Here is a 21,529-nt window from a genome sequence, read left to right as displayed (position 1 = left end):
GTTTTAAATTCGAATTTGTTATTGCGTATTGGTTCGATTATAGAACGATTGTAAACGTTTCAGAAAATTGATCAAATTGAAAATAGTTCGTTTGATTTTCGGCAATTCTCTTCAGCGGTAGGTGTTATATAACAATTACTATGGTTATTGAAATATTGGATGTAAATGGGGTTTGCTTGCAAAACCTCCGCTGACGAAGTCGCGGGTAACAGCTAGTAATATATAAAAATACTCAAATGGAAAACTTCAAGTCAATATATTATCATATTTATTAAATAAATAATGAAATAAATAAGGAATGTATAAGATACTTTTCAATCAAATAAACCAAATCCCATATCATCATCAGATTCTTCAGATTCTTCCTTCTTTTCTTCCTTCTTAGCCCCATCTATAAGAATATTGTGTCAAATTTTTATTAAAGAAAATTTAAATATATCAATAGAAAAAGTTTAAGTAAATTAATTATGCTTTAACATAGGCATATAATGTAAATGTTAAAGCATATTTAATTTATTTAAACTTTTATTTATGTGAAATTTATTTAAATACAATATATTTTTATTATATCTCACAAAAAAAATCTAACTACATATGAAAAGATTTACAAATAAAATCATCATCATCACCACATTGTTAATTTATATCCTTTCATAAAAACTGGTGCCCACCATTGGCCAAGAGGTCTTTGTCCCCTGAACACTGGGAGTTCAGTTGTGGGTTCGCACCTTGTTCAGACAGGTTGGCCACGTGGAGTTTTCTGGGTTTCTCCATGTCTATAATGCCTAAATAGAGACCAGTTTCCCATAAAAAGACCTCCCAGAAGGCATTTCCCCTAGGTAGATCGCCCAAGTGTTGCATTGCCATAACTTAAACAAACAACAAAAACTGAAGTAGGCCTACATGTAAAGTTTTACATTCAGTAAGATAAAAATAAAATTAATAGCAGTAGTACTGGATTTAGTTTGTAGACATTCAATTTATAATATAAATTAATTTCTACAAATAACAATGTCTCCCTCATTAGTAGAGCAAGTGAAATTTTTAAATTAAATTTAGCAATTTAAAATATTCTGAAGAGAGAACCAACCTAAAGTTGGACTTAAACTTTAAACTTCTGCTTACTGTGTGGATGCATTATGAAGGTGAATAGTTTCAGGTTGAAACTATTACAAAGGAATAGTTCTGAACTACTAATATAGCTTTTCACAGAACAGTGAACTCTATCTGGATTTGTATTTGAACTAAATTAAAACATTCCACAAGTTTTTAAGAATAATCAAATTAGTTTAGAGTATTTTAAATTTATACAGATATTTTAAAAATTTATATTTTTATGAGCATTTGTAATTATTTGCTTTATTAGTAACTAGCAGGTATGTCAGGCATTGCCCAGCCAAAAAGTAGGAAGGCTAAACATTAAAATGAAAACCATATTACAAATTTTAGCCTACCATTGTTATGTTTATCATACAGTGTCAAGGAGATCAAATCAGAGGAAGAGTGGGGGGTGTCCAGGTTTCTTGGTAATATATCTATCCTCTATAATCTTCAGAGTCCCAGAGAATAAATATGAAAAATCTGATGCAGATTAGAGAAAGGGTTTAAAAATTAATAAGAGGGTTGACATCAGGAGAGAGGTAAGATCTTAAGTCCTATATTTTTCTCAGAGTCAAAGTTAAACAAAAATAATTTGAAGTAGATTGTTTCTCTGTTCTTAGTTTTTTAATCAAACATTCTATTATATATATATATATATAAAACTGACGAGGGATCATCTAACCTAATGGTTCTGTTGGAACAGTTCTTGGATCAGTTTCAACAGTTCCAGTTCCAGAAGCAGAACTGGATTTTCCATCTCTAATGCATTATCAGTTATGCTAGTAAGACCTCGTCTGATATTCACTTCAACTTTCAGGCTATATCTTAGCTAACAATTAACCAAGATATAGTCTAAAATACTCCAGACTTGTTTATTATATTAATGATATTTTAATTATTTTGGAAGATTATTATTGAAAAATTTTTCATAGGAAATAAAAATAATTTTGGATTTATTTTAAAACAAATGGATAATGAATAGCAAAGAAAACCTTAAGTATCCAGCAAAAATTTTAATGGTAACTAACGTTTTCAACCATATTTAGCAATTTTCATCAAATTCAAATCTCAATACAAAAAATGTAATAAAGTAAAACAAAATTACAAACCATAAAATAATAGTAATACTGCATGCAGACAACATACATTACATTCTATGTATTAACAATATCACATGCAAATGAAAAAAAATTTACAAACATAATATATGAGGCATTTTTTTTAACCTCCAATGGTCCATAAAAAATAAAAAAATAAAAAAAAGACAAGTGTAAATAACAATGAATTACTACCAAAGTTAGGTACAAACATGATTACTTTTTGACATAATCATCATAAAGATTGAGGCATTTGTCATATCTGAACGAGCTTCTCCATCCCCTCTTGATAGAATGTTGCCACCAGTGAATTGAGATGGCTTTAACAACATTGTTTTGAAGATCATCAATAGTCTCAAACCTCTGCCCTGCTGGCCACATTTTCAGTTCAAGAAAGAGGTGGAAGTCTTCACACAGTAAAAAGTTCCAACCTGAGTGGAAGTCTTCACCACCTTAAAAAGCCCAGCATATAGCCCTGATTTGGCACTGAGCGACTTCCACCTCTTTCCTGAACAGAAAAAGTGGCTAGGAGGCAGAGGTTCAAAACTAATGATGATCTAGTAAGACACCAACCGAATGCCGTAAATTAATCGGGCTATTTTAATGCTAAATTCTAAATAAATTACGTAAATTACGTAATTAATTTGGCACTAGAGGTAAGCATTAGGCGCCATCTAATGATGATCTTCAAAACAATGTTGTTAAAGCCATCTCAATTCACTGGTGGCAGCATTCTATCAAGAGGGAATGGAGAAGCTCGTCCAGATATGGACCGTTTATTTTGAAAGTGGTGTAAGTCCATTTTTGGAAAAAATTGAGAAAACACATAATATACATACAATTTAGTGTGAACTTTTTATTTATAAACAATTCACACTTAACATTTTAAAATAACCATAAGCTTTGATCAATTGAAAATTTATCGATAAATGACATTGCATAACCATTGATTTTGAAAGTGGTATAAGTCCATTTTCTACAGTCTAAGCACTTGGGCTATCCATAAATTACATGTGCATTTTTCTTGAAATGTTTACTTTTCCCTCTTGTCCCAGTTTGTCCAAGTTTTTGTAACCCCTTTCCCTCTATGGATGTCCAACATAACTCTATCCCTGTTAAAACCTTCATCACTTTATGAATGATAGATACCATAAGTAGAAATGAAACATACAAGAAACTTTGAAATAAATATAATAAAATGCATATTGTATAAAATTTAATGAAATAAATGGATGTCCACTAATACTCAACCCTCCTTGTCCAACTTGTCTTAACCCCTCCCTCCCTTTCAGTGTGGACATCATTTAAAGACAGCCCCTTACAACAGAAGAGTAAAACTGTAAATATTACCAACAAATGTACAATTTGATGGACTAGAAAAAAATCCATGTAATGAATCTAAATGAAAAGCAGTGTCTAATGGTAAGCTCATAATAATGATAAATTTATCATAAAATAGTTTAACAATAAGTAAATATTTTTAATGTTCAGAATAAACAATACTATTTTATTTCTTGTTATTATATATGAACAAAATCAGAATAAAACGCAATGTGTTTCAAGTGACATTGAGTTTTACATAATAGAAATTTAATGAATTTTACAGTTTAGTAATTATGAAAGTGGTGTAAGTCCATTTATGGCCCAGAAAGAATATATTAGTTTGGATAAATTCACATAGAAGTCTTTATGCAATCAACTTACATATTTCTAAAGTCATAGAAACATTGTCAAACTTAGTACACTTTGTTTATATTTTTGAATCAACTAAAATGCAAATGTTTAAATATCTCGAAAGAAGAAAAAATGGACTTACACCACTTTCAAAATAAACGGTCCATATGACAAATGCCTCAATCTTTATGATGATTATGTCAAAAAGTAACCATGTTTGCATCTAACTTTTGGTAATAAATTCATTTTGTTATTTATACTTGTCTTTTTTTTATGGACCATTGAAGGTTGAAAGAAAAAAACAGCCAATGTATATTACTGTATAAAAATAAAATGTGATATTAATAAAGATAAACCACAGATGCAGTTTCTAATGCTGGAGTTAGAAGTATTGCTTGCATCTTTAAAATTGATGTATTTGCCCTTCCTGTCCAATTTGTAAATTTCAAGTATTTCCAACCTTCTTCTATAAAATTGTTTTAATTATGGATAGAAAAGACATTGTAGTAAAATTTTTTTGGAATAATCTGTCAACAACAATAGTTCAATAATTAAATCATTATTGTTCAAGTAAATATCATTAAAATGTAAATTGGATATGACTTATTTAAATTTTATTTGTACAGTCTAATGAGGGCTGTAGCTAAAACATGTTATAATTTAAAGTAAAAAAAATGTTCTACAACTGACTAATTGTGACTTTTTCTGGCTGGATACATATTTTCAAAACCATAAATTTAGGTTTTCAAATTTTCATTTATGTTAATTTTGCTTATTAAGGAACAATATTCAAATGAAACATTAGAAAAAAATTATAGAAGTGTACAAGGGGGACCAAAAAAAAAAAACTGAACTGAGAGCGCACTGCCATTCGTAGATGTAGTAGAGAGTTCTCCCATTACATGGGGTTAGTAGAGACCTTTACGAAACAGCTGTGCAAACGGTGTCAGTTTGTAAGTTTATGTTTGAGCATAGTGTTGTGTTTCTCTTAGTGTTATTTTGTTCCGCCTGCGAAGTTCTGGATGTCCAATATCTCGAAACGATGAAAACATTGAAAAAATCCACCAAAATAGTGTTAAGACATCTGCAAGAGGATGTGCAAAGGAAATGCCTGGAACTTTGGCAAGCAGGTGACTGGTTCCTTCATCACAACAATGCCCCTGCACACACGGCCTTACGAGTGACCCACTATTTGGCCTCTCATGGATGGCCTGTTGTTCCCCACCCTCCGTATTCACCAGACCTAGCCCTGTGCGACTTTTTTCCATTTCCAAGAATGAAGAAAAATCTAAAAGGGAAGCGTTTTGATGATGTGGAGGCGATAAAAACAGCTTTGCTAAGGGCATTGGACAATATCAAGGTTGAAGAGCTCCAGAGATACTTCAAACAGTGGGGAAAAAGACTTCACAAGTGCATCACATCTAATGGAGAGTACTTTGAAGGTGACTGAAGAAATTTTGTAAAAAAGTTAATAAATAAAGTTTTTATACAAAAAATCCGGTTATTTTTGGTTCCCCCCNAAATGCAGCTCTTGCTGAAAGTATTAATTTCTGCTTTTTATTATTATTTTTACAATTTTATTTCCACAATTTTGTGAAAATATGTTTATTAAAAAAATTCAATATTTGTTTTATATTATATAATAAAATCATGGAACAGAACTGCAGTACAGAATAAAAAAGCACAAAACTGTGGCTCCCATGCATTTTGCAAAACCTACATTTCGGCTCCCACTGAACTTTTGCTTGCCCACCCCTGTAATATATATTCAAGAACAAGGAAATAACCAAAGTTATTAAATTGTTGGATGAGCAAAGTTATTAGATTGCTTACATTAGTAAAAACCTAAAAATTGCAGGGAAGAATTGCAAAGATATTAGAACTTAAAAGAACTTTAATTATGGCCCAAACAATGCTAATTAAACAGAAATGCAGTTAAATCAAATCTAAAATAATCAAAATGGTTAAAAAAATTAAGCATTCAGACATTGCAGAGGAAACATCCATTCAAGCATTTTGGGACAGCCAATAATAAAGATGTGATCAGATTGTCTACTGCCTGGAAATGTAACACAAAGGAATAGAAGATAAATTTCTCACCAGAGAACAATCAAATTTGATGTTTGTATTAATCCTATTTACTTCAAGAAATATCTTTGAATACTAATTAAAATGCTTTAATTGAAATTTTGTTTTGAATTAGAATTTATTATTATTTAATACTTAAATATGTTGTATAAAACATTTTTCCATTAAGTCCTATCAGTTTTGTACATACAGAATACAAACAAGTTACTTAAATTTTTCAAAAGCTGTGTATCTTGTAACTAACTAAATGTTCAAAAATTTTAAGTTTAAAATAATTTTAAACTTGTTAGATCTAAAATTGAAAAATAATGATTAAAAATGTCAACAACATTAATTCATATAAATAAAACCAATTTTAAGCTAAACTTATACGTGTCAATGCCATCATTATCATCACAATATCAGATGTGTTCTCCATACTCATAGGACTATTTGTCCCCAACAATCAATGTCAATGTTATGAAATCATTCATGACATAGATCTAAAGAAAAATGAACATTACATTTATTCCTCAGCAAACTATTGCTCATAAGAATTCTGTTTATAAAATTGGCAAAAATCAGAAATGACTATCTTTTGCTTTCAGTTCTCACCTCATAAGTTCTTTCATTGACAAAGAATTAATTAAGCAAAAATATATCTTTTATGTATACAGATTTTATGATTTCAAAAATTCAATAACATATAACTGCAAAAGTTGGAAGAGGTGAAAACTAACATATCAAGCCTCTTTCAATTCTACCAAAAATAGAAATTTAATTGACTTAATAAATATTTTTGACCACATTAAACAATCATCAGGTTAAATGATAAATAGTCTGTGAGACTGTACAACAATATAAATGTAACAGATATAGCACAACAATGGTTAAGAGTTAATACAATTAAAATAATAATAAATAAAAATATTTATTCATTAACTACTTTAAACATCTAATATTAATTCTGTGATTTTAACTGACATTATTATTAAAAAGATATAGGAATTGTTCTACTCTCAGCACCGGGGTGAAATCAACATTGCACTATCTGGAACCTGTGACCGGCGCTTGTCAACAGCGATATATGGTATATACGCATCGAGTGCTGGTCACAGGTTCCAGATAGTGCAACGTTGATTAAAAAAAATAGTTAACTTATTTTTAAACTTAATATACCTTTAGCTGGAGATGAAGGAAGTTCTGCTGTTGAAGTTGTAGTCAAAACATCACCAACTGCAGTTGCAGCAGCAGCACCTCCAGATGGCATTGAAGCTAATTTTGATTTACCTAGAAATATGTTGATATTTTATGAGTAAAATTCTTATAATTAATACAATCTACACACATACAGACCATGTTAAACTGTCAGCTCTTATTTATGGGCTATTCTTAAAGTTATAATTTTTAATAATTATACAATTTTATATTATAGTTTGTTTTTTCTTTGTTTCTATATTTATAGACCATATATACAGATACACATACAAAATGGTAAGTGAAAGTTGAATTCAGTTGAAATCTATGAAGGTCCTATGAACAGATTTTGGTTAGATTAGTGTGATAAGTTAGTCTATATTGTTATAATATAATTCTGAATTATATCTACATCTGTTAGTAAAGATCAGAGATCTCAATAATTAACTGATAATATTCATAATACATACCAAGTTTGCACAGGTTATAGGTTCAAATTTTATTCCAGATCAATCTTTTTCTTTCAGACACTTCTAAATTATTTAATTAAAAATGAATTCTAAGCATTAAATTCATCAAAAGATGCCAACATCACCTATTCTTAGTACAGTGGAACCTCACTTAATGAGCATAATTCATTTCAGAATTGTACTCGTAATGTGAAACACTCATTAAGCAAAGCAATTTTTCCCATAGAAATTAAAGTAAAATACGATAATGTGATATTTTTTCCATGTTGAAAAAAATACTCAAATATTTTATGTATAACGTTTATTCAAAGAAAATTGTACAATGTGTATTGTTAAGGAGCGTGAATCATCATCATCTTTTCTAGCATGGAATGAACCAAGCTGGAATAAGAATTCAATTTGCAGAAAAAACAAAAAACACAGATAATATGTTTGATAAACACTCCAAACTATATGCTAAATTCTTGGGCTATGTAAAGGCTATAATTAAATAATAGAAAATAATTAACTTGACTAGAGGTAGGCAGTTATGCTTCCATCTCGTATTAAATTTAATGATTATAAATAGTTAATTTTTAATTCAGACATTTCTAATATTTAATTTGGAATTGGTCATAAAATTTAATATGAATGGCAGCGTAACTGCCTATGTCTAGTCAAACTAATTAATTTCTAATATTTAATTATAGCCTTTACATAGCCCAAGGATTTGGGATATCGTTTGGGGTGTTTGTTATATAACAGGCTATGGTTGTTGATATTTAAAAGTAATATGTGTGAACACAAGTTTGGAAAAATGTGCATCTTGCTAGAAGAATGAGTGCTAAACACAGATTGATGGAGCATGCGGACAATTTGGGACTTTTCTTCTCATCACTCATTATGCAAAACATCACTCGTTAAGCAAGGCAATTTTTTACAATTTGTTTTACATTATGTGAGGTGCTTGTTAAGTGAGGTTCCACTATACAAGATATTATATTACTACTAATTAAAAATGACAAATGAATCTACTGAATTAACATATTGTGATAACATAATATGATTATACCCTATGTATATATGATATTTCTACAACAAATAATTATGAAAGATTTAATTCTTGACAATGTAAAAAAAGTAACAAATTTGATAATCATATTAAGCATCTATAACTAATCAGACATTTTATACTTATTAATTTTAATTCCTAATAAATATTACATCATAATTCATTCAAAGACAAATTATTCAGTAGATAAACTTTTACATATATTTCAGATGATTTACATCTTAAGCCTTAAAGTTATATAAACAAAGTTATATAAAATATAAACAATTTAAATTAAAAAAAAAATAAATTATATATGTTTTTTTTTCTATTGAATCAAAAATAATATATATTCATCATATGTTTGTAAATCATATGACATATTTCTATTTCAATTACTTAAATTAGCAATCCATAGCAATTTAGAAGCTTACCTGCAGATTGTACCAGTTCACAGGCAAGTTTCTAGGAAGATCTTTAGCATAAGATACACATTAACTATACTCATTTCTTAGAACTTATTTTATTATTGATATTATTTTCTATATTACACTCTTCCTGCTATTGATAAATCTTTCTTTATATAGCACAAAAGTTATGAATATAAATATGCCGTATTATTATCTAATTCATTTATGCTACTATAAATAAACATATCAGTCGGTGATACTATAAGGAAAAAAGCTGATCTGCCATTTAATTTTCTTTTTATTTGTAAGAATAAAATTTAAAAAAACCGATCCTCAAAAACTATAATACTGACATTCACAATTTATTCTAATATGAAGTGACCAGATTCTCAAATTAGACAAGACAGTCCTTACATTATAATTTTCTGTCCCCATTTTAAAACTATCCCAAAAAATGTCTTTGGCCTGTTGTATAATAATACTCAAATACAGCCAATATGCATTGCATAAATTATAAGTCAAAGTTGAATCATATACAAATTATAGAATAAAAATTTTAATATCCAATTTATAGAAACAGTAGCCCAATTGGCAATTTAATATCCAGTCTGGTAATCATATTTGTTTGAGAACAGTGAATGTATAAAACATGCAAGAACCACAGTCATGCAGATCACTTCTAACAGGGAGTTAATGGTTTTTGCTAATTATCTGAGTAAAAAAAGTTTGGCTTGCACAACTTTCTTGGCACTCACACAAAAGGTTAAAGGGAGTTAAAGAAGGAAGTTTGATAATTTTCAATTATATGACAACAAAAAATAAAAATAATAAAAGCTTGAAAAGAGTAATTTTCTTGATTATGATAAATCTATTTTTCAAAAAGAATATCTTTCTAAAAAATAGTATTTTTCAACTTAATGAAAAACTTTTCTAAGAGTTCAGCCCAAAGTTAAAACTGTGTGGGGCACCATCTGTTATGATATTTTATTAGAAAACTAGCAAATGAGCTCCTTATTGCTCAGGCAAACGATTTGGATGATTTGGTAAATATTGTACATTTAGAAATTAAGTTATTACTATCAGAAACAAAAAATCGCATCTAAAATAGTACAATAGTAACCATTCTTCAGGTAAAGCCTTATTCCTTTCTCTCCCCCCATCGAGAGAATTTCGAAAAACCCCTTCTTAGCGTGCATGCATTTTCATGACGTATGCCATGTACCAAATTTTACCTGTTTAGGTTCAGTGGTTTGCTCTGGGCAATGATGAATCAATAAGTCAGCAGTCAGTTTTTAAAAAAACTAAATTCCAATAATGGGTAAAATTTTCATAAAGTCTAACTCCATACAAGATATGATATATATGATCCTGTCTTTCTTCCCATCCCTTGACCTTTAACCCTCAAAATTTAATAGCACTGATGCCATATATAGAAATAACCCTGTCAAGTTTTCGTTCATCCAGTCCTGAGATATAATTCAAAATAAATGCCAACACATACACATGTTCCTGTGGTTGCAAAAAGACTTAAAAGTACGGAGCTGTACCTTTTCCTCCAAATTTAATACGTTCGCAGCGTCAGTAGATAAACATTTAGGCAGCTGCTGGGTGTTATGAGTCACCCGTGACTCGTAGTCTATTTTAATACAGGGCAGCATGAGTCATGCCTTGTACTATTAAATTAATATATTTTATTGCACCTAATAAAATAATATCAATATATCAAGTATGATGTTTGTAGAATTATGTTAACAAAACATATGTGCCGCCCCAAGGAAAAAACAAGCAATTATGTCTGTTGCCCTAACTAGACATGTCCATATGAGTCACATGTGCCTCGTAACACCATGAACATGTTAATACCTAGACTTCAACAAATAGATCAAGCTATAATCAAAAACCTTAAATTCCATTATCATAAGAATTTTAATGATGATGATTAATGAAGATGAAAACAGTACATTTTCTCAAAATTAATTTAAGAAAATGCATTTCTGAGCTATCAAAAAATGTAGACTGACAAAGTGACTGAAATCACTATAAAAATTTTTTTCAAAAGTCGGATTTAATGAAACTCTGGTGAATGGGTTTAAGCTGATGAATTGCCACTTTTGGATTTACAAAAATAATTGGATGCATTATGACAATTCAATAACATTACCACCAATATTAAGCTGGACGATTATCTCAACATAAAGAAAGCAACATTACCACCAAGTATCTTACTGATAAAGAAATTTCAGAAATTTTAAAAAGTAACCAAAGTGACCAAACAATTTAAGACAAGGATGATGATGATAGTGAGAAACCCATAAAAAACCTAACAAATGCCAAAATGATAAAAGCATTTAAAATTATTCATAATAGACTGCAACATTACAAAAATGTGCCCTGAAACATTTTCAATGCTCTTAATAAATTTGAAGCATGTTATGAAGAGAACATTTTAAAAATGTTTTGTGCATTAAAAAATTACAACTTTTTTTTTTTAATGAAAATATAGTTTAAGGTTTAACTCAAGCAGTCATTTTAGTTTGATATAAGTAATTGCTAATATGGCAGACATCCCACCTGAATTCAATTTCTTGCCAAACTCTAAACATAATGTTAATGATGCTTATATATACTTTGATAACTGTGATGATTTCAGTTTTGAACTCAGTGAGATTTGCAAGCAAGAGTAGAATAAACATCAAATCTTTAATGAAACACTAGAAGAAAAAATAAAGTGGTGTCAATTCTGAGAATAAGATGGCCTTACTATCAGCCATAATTGGCCAATCCACCAACCTGGCAAACGTTTATTGAGGAAATCTGACATTTGTATGTGAGCCATCTTGCTGAAAATTCCTATGTTCTTCGTTGTCATTGTCATTTAACTGTAAATGAGAACATTTTCCAGCATATCCAGATATACAATATAGGTTTATCATCACTAATCCAGCACTAATTTTGGCTAGAGTAATTTCAAATTTTTTGGGTCACTGTACCAACTTACCACTACTGTTCAGTGGCCAGGTATATGATTATCTTTTTTGTACAATAATATCACATAAAGCATGATATACAATAGTACTTGTATAATAATGACAAAATATATGATAATTTGACAAGGTGTAAATTTGTCAATACTTTTAATAATGTTTTCATATTTTTAATCATTTATTCAATAGAACATCTCCAAATACATCATCAGAATAATAAATATAGGAATTAATTTATCACCTGTATGAAATAAAAAAATCTGCACTGATAACATGACAACAATGTTGATTGTTGGCAGGCCAGTCATTCAGAGAGACAGCCAGATGGCAGTGATTATGGTGTCAGCTTGTGTTTTGGTAAGCCCAGGAACAATCTGAATAGGCTTAAAACCTAAAGGATTTTCCATATGGTGGTGTGTCCCATCCTGGATATGTGGGCCTGGCTGAACTCTTGATGAGCTTGATAAAAGACCTTCTTAGTGCCAATAGGACAAAAAGGTAAGATAAAAAAAAATAATCTATTTAGATTTTCCACATTAAATGTGATCATGCAGAAAAATGCTTATTAAATCTTCTTACTTGTAACCAATTAACCAGAGCAACATTCATTTTTTAAAAATTAAAACGTTTTTGATGCCCTCTTCAAAAATGGGCACTTCTTCAGGCATTTATTACATATTCAACCCGGTTTGTTAGAAAGTTAAACAAATGCTTATTAATCCATAATTAAGTTAAAAGGTTTTATCACTTGTTTATTATGTGAAATATATCTTTAATGCAGAATCGAAAATATGCTGAAAACAAAATTACATTTGACAATTTTAATGAAAGAGAATAATTTCAAGTATCTTAATTTTGTTTGGTTTTATATTTTGTTTTAATGATAAACGTGTTTCTTTGTTTTATTAATAAGAATTTTTACAGATTTTGTATTTTCCTATAAATTCAAATAAAAATTATATTATAAAAATGTATATCATAAAATAAGATAATTTTTAAATTTATGTACAATAAACAGTCTTTTCCAATCTTGCAATGCTGATAGCACTATTTGCTGCTTAAACACTGTTGACATCACTTGCAAGAGTTTAAAACATCCACAGGCAACTGTGGAACATGTTATTTTTCAATAACATGTTCCACAGTTGCCTGTGGATTTTTCCGACCACCAAATCCTGCAAGTTGTAGGTGTTCACTTTACCATAGACACGGTAAAATGAAATGTGAACTCATCACTGAAGATAGTGTTCCAAGAATGTCTCATCTTCTTCAATCTAATGCAATATTTCTGCACTATGTGATGTATTTTGCTATAAATTAACATCTAACTGATTCTGTAAGTCTTGTGATTAAAATTTTATATACTTTAAAGTTATAAAGTTATTTTTGAATCATCCTGTAAAAAACATTATTAGAGATTTAAAATATAAAAAAGCAAATTATTTCATATAACATTATACATTAATATTCAATAGTATTAACATACTTCAAACGAAAATATTTATTTAAACTAAAATCTTCTCATTTGAATAGTTATGATTTTGCAAAACTTTGATATTCTCATATTCATAAATAAATATATGTGATAATTCTAATATTTAAAACTTATTTTCACTTACCTAATTCTATAACTTCATTTATGTCTCTACCATTTAATTCCTGAATTACTTTTTTGACTCTTTCATTATCTACTTCAATTCCAACACTGCTTAAAATTTTCTCAATATCATAAGCTGAGGGAGTTTTATTACCACCAAGGGTTGCAAGTAGATAAGCCGCAACGTAACGCATACTGAAAAATTTATTTTAAGCTTAAATATATTTATAAAATAAACTGAATTTTTAAAAAATAATGGTTACAAATGAAACTTTTAAAGCAAATTTTAACCATGTAAAATATAATTAATATTGCACTTTATACAAACTATTAAAACATATCACCAAATGATTGCTTGAATAATCAGACTATAACTCTGCTAATTAATAATTAATATTAAGTAATTTGCTACTAGAGGTAGATGTTAGGTGCCTACTCTTAATTATCTATAACAAATGATTAAGTGGTATTTTCGAAAAGATCAGACAGCAATCTGATGTCCAAATTGTGTACAGGAGATCTCCAACTTCTTTTCATTACTTAGAAATGACAAGGACTCTCCTGATTAAAAGTTACTGCTAGGAGTATACACAATTTCTTTGCATGACCACAGGGTTGATCAACAATACAAATACATAGGTGCTATCTTTAAATCCCTTAAGACAAGGCTCAAGGAACACTAGCACTCAAATACTAAAAAAACAGGGGGTACTGCCTTGATCACCTATGCATTGGATGAAGACGAAGAAGTTTATTTTGATATACTCACCTACTGCATCAAAACGCATTACCATTATGTCTAAAATATCTCAAGACTGTTGAGATATACAATGCTATCACTAGAGGAACAGCTATCAACAACAGACACACAACACCTATGTCACATGCCTGCAAGCAGTATTTGAGTGCATTTAGTAACTATATAATATTTTATAAACTGTTTGGTCTTAGTACATCTATTGTTATTTAAGATTTTTTATCATCTACAGTTATTTAAAAGTTTTATATATGTTATATTTGTTCTTTTGTATTCATTTTAATTTATAATATATTACTGTGTTCATGCACATGCAAATTTCTTATGCAACAAAATTTTTTAAATTTGTTATTTGATTTTCATTCTAACAGTAGAATCTAATGATGGCCTTTTTCTAGGTTAAAACGTTTGTTTTTCAATAAATGTTTTTGTTCTTTTAAATGGATATTTTAACTGGTTTATTAGTGTTCTTATATTGCATACATCCGGTTTGAGGTAGTGTTTCCACTTTAAGTAAAACAATATTCCATATAAAAAAGAATAACCAGAATCTACATATACTATGTATTAGAGCTAAAGTTGCTTTTCTTTTTGGCATTTTTAATGTTTACAATGAAAACAATAGAAATTTTAACTTATAATTTAATGTAATGATAATGTTAGAAATATGTTTAACAGAACAGACTCAGCAAATAATTAATAGATTATCACATCACACTTAATGTTGCCAAGATATTTATTGAAAACGTTAGTTTGTTTTCAATAAATATCTCAGCAACATTAGGTGCAATGTGATAATCTGTTAGAAATATGTTTCAATAGTATTATGGGTGAAAATCGGATGGGTGGTAGCACTAGTCATTATATTATATTTGAAATTTTCTAGTTTAGCAAGCAAGAATTTAATTAAATTGAAAAATTGTTTATTTTAACATGAACTGATGCATCTTATGACTCGATTTATATTTTAATTGTTCTTTTTCTGTTGTCATATCCTCAATAAACAGTAGTAACAACTCTGGGCTATATTTTCCTATCTTTAGCCATTCTGAACAATTGAGCAGTTGTTATTCTAGTATCTTTCCTTAGAATTTGTAACAATGTCTTTTGGACATCTGTCTTCTTTTTCCTGACATGATTTAATAAAACTCACTATACAGAGAAAGATATTTTATCTTTCATTACATGTTAAAAATATGCTAGCATTTTATTCTTTGACTTACAATTTCTGATTCAGACATATTTAGTAAAAAATTAAACAGTTTTTACACTAAAATATTCTTAGCATATATTAACAGTACTATAGTTCAAATACAGGTAGGCCTCCTACAACATGGTAGATACGTTCCTTGAAAATACCGCGTTGTGGGAAATCGCGTTATAGGAGACACCAACTTAATACAAAAACTGGGATTCNTAGTATCAAAAACGTAAAATATTTGAGTAGCCCAAGACATAGCCAAAGATTGAAGCGCCACAGCACTGGCGAAAATTTAAATTTTCCGACTGGAATTCTTTCGGATGATTGACTTTCGGAAAATCAACGCTCTACTGTATTTATATTTAATTTAGGCATTGTCTTTCTCTTTTAATAATCTTTTTTTTTTTTTTTTTTCATTATAGGTGCTCTCGAATGAGCAACATTTTTCACAAGAATAGATGATCCGGATGCGACCGAATTCCTAATCTTTTCTTCCTATTGCTTAATCGATCGAATAGTTGACTCATTCAAATTAAAATGCCTACCAATATCAGCTATCCGCTCTTGATTTTTAATTCGATCCAAAATTTCTATCTTTGTTTGAAGAGATATAAATTTCCTTTTTAACGACGGTCCTTTCTTTTCATTCGACATTGTTATGGCTAAAATTTTTTCAAGTAGTTTTGTGGACAGTAAAAATCTAAAAAAATAACTTCCCTTTACTATGTTGTTAAAAATATATACCCAATAGAAGTTTATACTGTATTTTGGACCACTTTTGCGGTCCCCACCTATTGAAAGAGTATAAATTATCGAAAATTCAGTGATATATTTGAGTGTTTATGGTAACTGATACACATCTGTCTAGAAACCGGTCTTCCCCTGAAACTTTCAAGGGAATAACACGTCAACGTGGACAAACAGCTGTTTTCGAGGACATTTAGCTCTGTACACCAAACTGCAGCACGTATTACATGATCTGTTGCGATTTTTCTGTTATGTGAAAGATAATTTGTTTCTAAATACCGTAAACCGCGTTGTAGGAGGCCTACCTGTACTGTATTTACTCACATATAAGACAAGATTTTTATTCATTTTTCACTGCTTCAAAAATCTAAGTTGTCCTATATGCGCAAGCGAAGGATTCTTTGCGTTTTTTCAATAATTTTTGTGAACCATGTATTTGCATTTTTTATTGGATGCTCATCCTTGTGTTTAAAAACAAAAGTATTTATCTGAGTCATTTCAATCGTTCTTGTGTAATGTCAGGAGTAAAGATGAATAGCAATCAGAAAAGCAAAGCTTTTATATCAAATCCCAAATTGAAATTCAAAAATCACACAGACATGGAAGCCTGATATAAGTTTTAATCCATTCCATGTGAAAACCGATGATTATTCAGAAATCAGAATTTGGAGAAACTCATAAGTGTAATCGATGTAGAGTGGATTTGACTGTTAAGAATTGGCAAAAAAGTTCCCAATTGTCCAGCTTTATGTGAACAAATAGTGTTATCGATTTTACAAGATTTTTCTTTAAAGTTTAAAATGCCAGTAATTTTTGCAGGACAATGTGTGCATTTACATGCATTTGATATTTTATTTTTGATTAAACAAAATAAAATTAGAATTGTATTAATAAATCTAATTTTCTTTATTTTGATCTTTAAGTCACACCTCATCCTGTATGCAAAGTTCTTATATGAGAGTAAATACAGTAATTCCAAATGCCTAAACACAGATTTTAAGTATCTAAGCTTTTATCCAATAAGAAAATAAAAGATAAATAAACTGTACGACTCATGCTTATGGAGTGTACAATTGTTTGAAATAAGTCAAAGGCAATGGTAAAAACTACTGAACTAACTTTAATTATAACAATTAATTATGTACAATGATTAGGCAGCCATCTTTCTCCTTCGTCTTGTAAAAAACAACTAGTGCCCCTGCTTTTTTTTTTTCTCACCTCCTCGTGGGATTTTTCTATAAAAACTTCTTACACAAACATAATAACTTTTAAGAGTACATGCATAATTGGACATTCAAACTAATGCTTCTCAGATGATTAAAAGCTGCTCCTGCCAATTTAATGCAGAACTTCATTTTATGAAAAGAAGCCCATCTTTCATTCAATCTACATATCCTAAATATAACATTGAGCAAATACTCTGCAGTGGATTCAGTCATTAATATAAATGTTATAACTAAATTAGAAGTAGCCAAATGAGATTGCATCCTTATCTAAATTTTGAAATACCAATGTATAGAACTTAACATAGGTCAACCCACAAGAACCTTATTATATCCCAGTGTAGACAAATTTTAATTAAAACTAACATTTTCAACCATAATCATGGTCTTCCTCAGGCTTTTGACCAGTAAAAATTTGAATATGGAACGCATCAAACAATATGGTCGAAAACGTTAGTTTTAATTAAAATTTGTCGATACTGGGATATAGTATGGTTCTCGTGGGTTGATTATCCTTACCAGTGATTCTGAGAGAAGTTGTTTTACTTAACATAGGTCACTGTATTGATAGATTACTGATTAAAATTTATAAGATTATTGATTTATTGTATAAGTATAAAAATCTTACATAAATTTTACAGAATGTAATCAAAAATACATTATCCCATATAACTCATTTTATCAAAATTTAATTTATTTGTTATTTGCAACTTTAAATAACTTGAAGCTTATATGACAAATCTAGGCTTAAAATGTTTTTAAATTGACTAAAATAGGATAAAAACTGAGAAAAATCTCATACTTAATGATTGACTCTCTGCTTGATAAAAAATTATATTCATGGATTTAAAGACTTTACTTCAAGGAAGTAATGAATTTTTATATTTTATATCAAATATTAAATATTTAAACTGAAGTCTCCTTAACAATAAATAATTTGTTCATTTTTAATAAAAAAGTATTTTCAGAAACAATTTAAACATAATAAAATAGTCACGATTAACCTTTTATCAACTGAACCCTTTTGAATTTTTTGATCATTTAAAGCTTCCCCTAATTTTTTACTTTACTGTACTGTTATAATTTCCATAAACATGTTGAACCAATGCATATTTATCTAAATACATATCTCATCTATCATGAATACCTATCAAATGTAGATGTATTTTCTGATTTCTTAGTGGTTTGCAGATGAAAAAAAAAAAAAAAAAAAAGATCAATATGGACAGCACTAGGGTGGGACCTGGGTGGGTTCCAGTTCACCCTAAAATCTCCTTGCCCAATCATCTGCCCACCTAGAAATAATTTATTCAAATCTACCTATACTGATTATTATTGGATTTTTTTAAAAATATGAATTGATTGCTTGCCATATACACTCTCTCACTAAAAGCTTTTTTCTGTTTATATGTCTTTCTGAAAATAAATCACTAAATTTTAAAAATTAATTTGATAAAAGGTGCAGATAACACCTGCTCCACTAAAAAAATGGTCTGCTTCACAAACACCCTCTAAGAATGAAAATCCTAGCACTGTTATGGACAATCAAAACTAATGTATTTTTATTTATACAAGAGTAATTTAGATAAAGATGATATTTAAATATTGGTAAAAAAAAACAAACAATAACATTAAATTATTAAAAACAAACTTAAAATTGAAAACAAAAAATTCAAAAGAAATGAGATAAGGAGAATAATGAAGTATAAACAGTAAATAACAGCAAAGTAAAACGATAAATACAGAGGTTTATAAATATATTAAAAATTTCTTATTCAAATTAAAAAATTCAAAGATGAAACATATATTTAACAATAATAGCAAACTTTACTTGCATAAATAAAGAGTAACATCCAAAACCAGCACAAATTAACTCAAAATTGTAATTTTACTAACATTTTTGTCTATTTGTAACAGACATCTTCAGGTAAAATACATAGAAAGTAAACAAAAACTAATAGCAGAACTAAAACATAATAGACTAAATACAAAAAAGTTATTTGTATTTAGTCTTCAATTTGTATCTTCTTGAATCCTTTCAAACTGTAGGAACACAGTTAATTAACACTGGCAGAGTCAACCTTTCCTTTGATGCTGTTCCCTGCCTACAATTATATAAATTAATTAACTTTGCCAGTTCTTATGTTCAAGTGTTTATAATTGCTAACTTCCATACAAAAATCCCAACAAAGGGTGTATTTGTATGCCACCATTTATTGGGAGTTTTGTATGGATGAGGCCCTTATTTTCAGGTAGTACCAAAATTTGCTTTAAGCAATAAAAAATATACATACATCAGTAATAAAAGACTTAACATAAAAACTTTTAATGTAAATTCTTAGGCTGTAGTTTAACTGTCATTAGATTTTGTTGTCACTACTACCTATTGAAAAAATTGAATTGTGTATTTATCCCCCTCTCAATTATCATCAGCTCCTTTAAATTGATATTGACTGATATAAACTGTTAAATAGATAACATCGATAATATATGTCACACTATCTATTTGATATACTGTATAGTTAGAACATTTTCCATTATCAAAAGAAAGCCCATTTACATTTTGATGAGTAAAGTTTTATATATTAAACACATTGAAAATGTACATGAAAATACAGTAAACTAAATACATTTTGAAAAATAAAGTTAATGCTTACAATTACAAATTTAGTTGATTAATAATGAAACAATTCATTTTCATTTTTTCTTCTACTACGATTGTTTAAAAAAAAAATCAATCAGAACATGTTTAACGAAACAAAATAACTGAAAACAAAAAGACAAATGTAAGATGATTAAATGTAAGAAATTTGCCCTTGTTATGACATTTTCTCAGCAAAGTAACAATTTGTTTTGCAGTAAAGCAGACTGTTCTTTTTTTGATTTACAATATAAAATAGTTGGCTTGATATTTAGATACCCTATACAATTATTGATTTTCCTATGATAAAGACAATTCATTATACATTTCACTAAATATTTCTGCTGTTTAGCATAATTTTTCCTAATTCCTTTTTTTAAATGTAGCTTTTTTTTAATCTAAATTTTAATTTTTTTTTATAAAATGTAAATGTTTCAATTTCAACAGATGGATCAAACACAAATTAACAGAATCATCATACCGTAACTAAAATTTCAGCATCTTTTTAACGTAAGACTAAAATATTAATTTTATTATAATTATTTTAACTTATATTCCACTCAACAACAATCTTCACAGATTTCCATTATTGTATCTTATAGAGCATATCAAAACCATCATAACACGTAACACACTACTCTAACACATTCCCATTCTTTTATCACACTCTATTAACTCTTTAAATGGTGTATTCATATGCAAAGCCAATTAGATATACTTGAGATGTTAAAAAAGTATTAATTAATTACGAAAAATAAAAATACATATTATCTACATGTACGATGATTCGACAATCTTAGTCTGAATGATTCTATCAAATGTTCGTAATTATTTTCGGTACATTATTAATACTAACTTTATTTTTTTCCTGAAGCAAATCACCGCCAATAACCACCTGTTCTTTCGCACCAAATGTACTCGTTATGGTTGCTTGACAGGACGCCATCTAGTAGTGGATGGAATATATTATTTTGGCTTGTGACTCAAAATATTACACACAAAACTCGCCATATAATGTTCGTTTTATTATTAAAAATATTTTTAATAATAAAAATAATTTAAGAAAGCTAATAAAAAAAATAAATAAATACTTAAATACCTTTTCATAAATAAACGTATACACCTTCCCTCTTTTTACGAGGTCTATTTTTTTTTACATCGGAAAAAATAATTTATTTTAAAATTTTAAATTTAACTTTTTGTTAAAATTGCGTTATTGTTAATTTTTTGGACCTAATGATGGCTTGTTAATCGGGCTGAAAACGTTTGTTTTTCAATTATATTTCTCAGCAACAAATTAAAGTGTTTTATTTTCTGTTAATTTACATTACTC

The 21,529-nt window shown here is 28.7% G+C and overlaps 1 protein-coding gene across 1 annotated transcript; it reads right to left on the bottom strand.

Moving 5' to 3' along the window:
* Window positions 1–251: 251 nt before the first annotated feature.
* Window positions 252–21,142, bottom strand: LOC111635816 (60S acidic ribosomal protein P2-like). Its single transcript, XM_023380920.1, has 4 exons — window positions 21,053–21,142; window positions 13,650–13,822; window positions 7,119–7,229; window positions 252–391 (listed from the first exon to the last, which is right to left on the bottom strand). The coding sequence occupies exons 2-4, from the start codon at window positions 13,819–13,821 to the stop codon at window positions 315–317; spliced, it is 360 nt and encodes a 119-aa protein (XP_023236688.1). The 5' UTR covers window position 13,822; window positions 21,053–21,142; the 3' UTR covers window positions 252–314.
* Window positions 21,143–21,529: the final 387 nt, after the last annotated feature.

The sequence above is a fragment of the Centruroides sculpturatus genome, unplaced genomic scaffold (genome assembly GCF_000671375.1).
Source record: "Centruroides sculpturatus isolate CEXI.00-Female unplaced genomic scaffold, Cexi_2.0 scaffold37, whole genome shotgun sequence".
Taxonomy (NCBI): Eukaryota; Metazoa; Arthropoda; class Arachnida; order Scorpiones; family Buthidae; genus Centruroides; species Centruroides sculpturatus.
The sequence above is the reverse complement of the archived record's forward strand: the minus strand, read 5'-3'. Positions and strand labels throughout refer to the sequence as shown.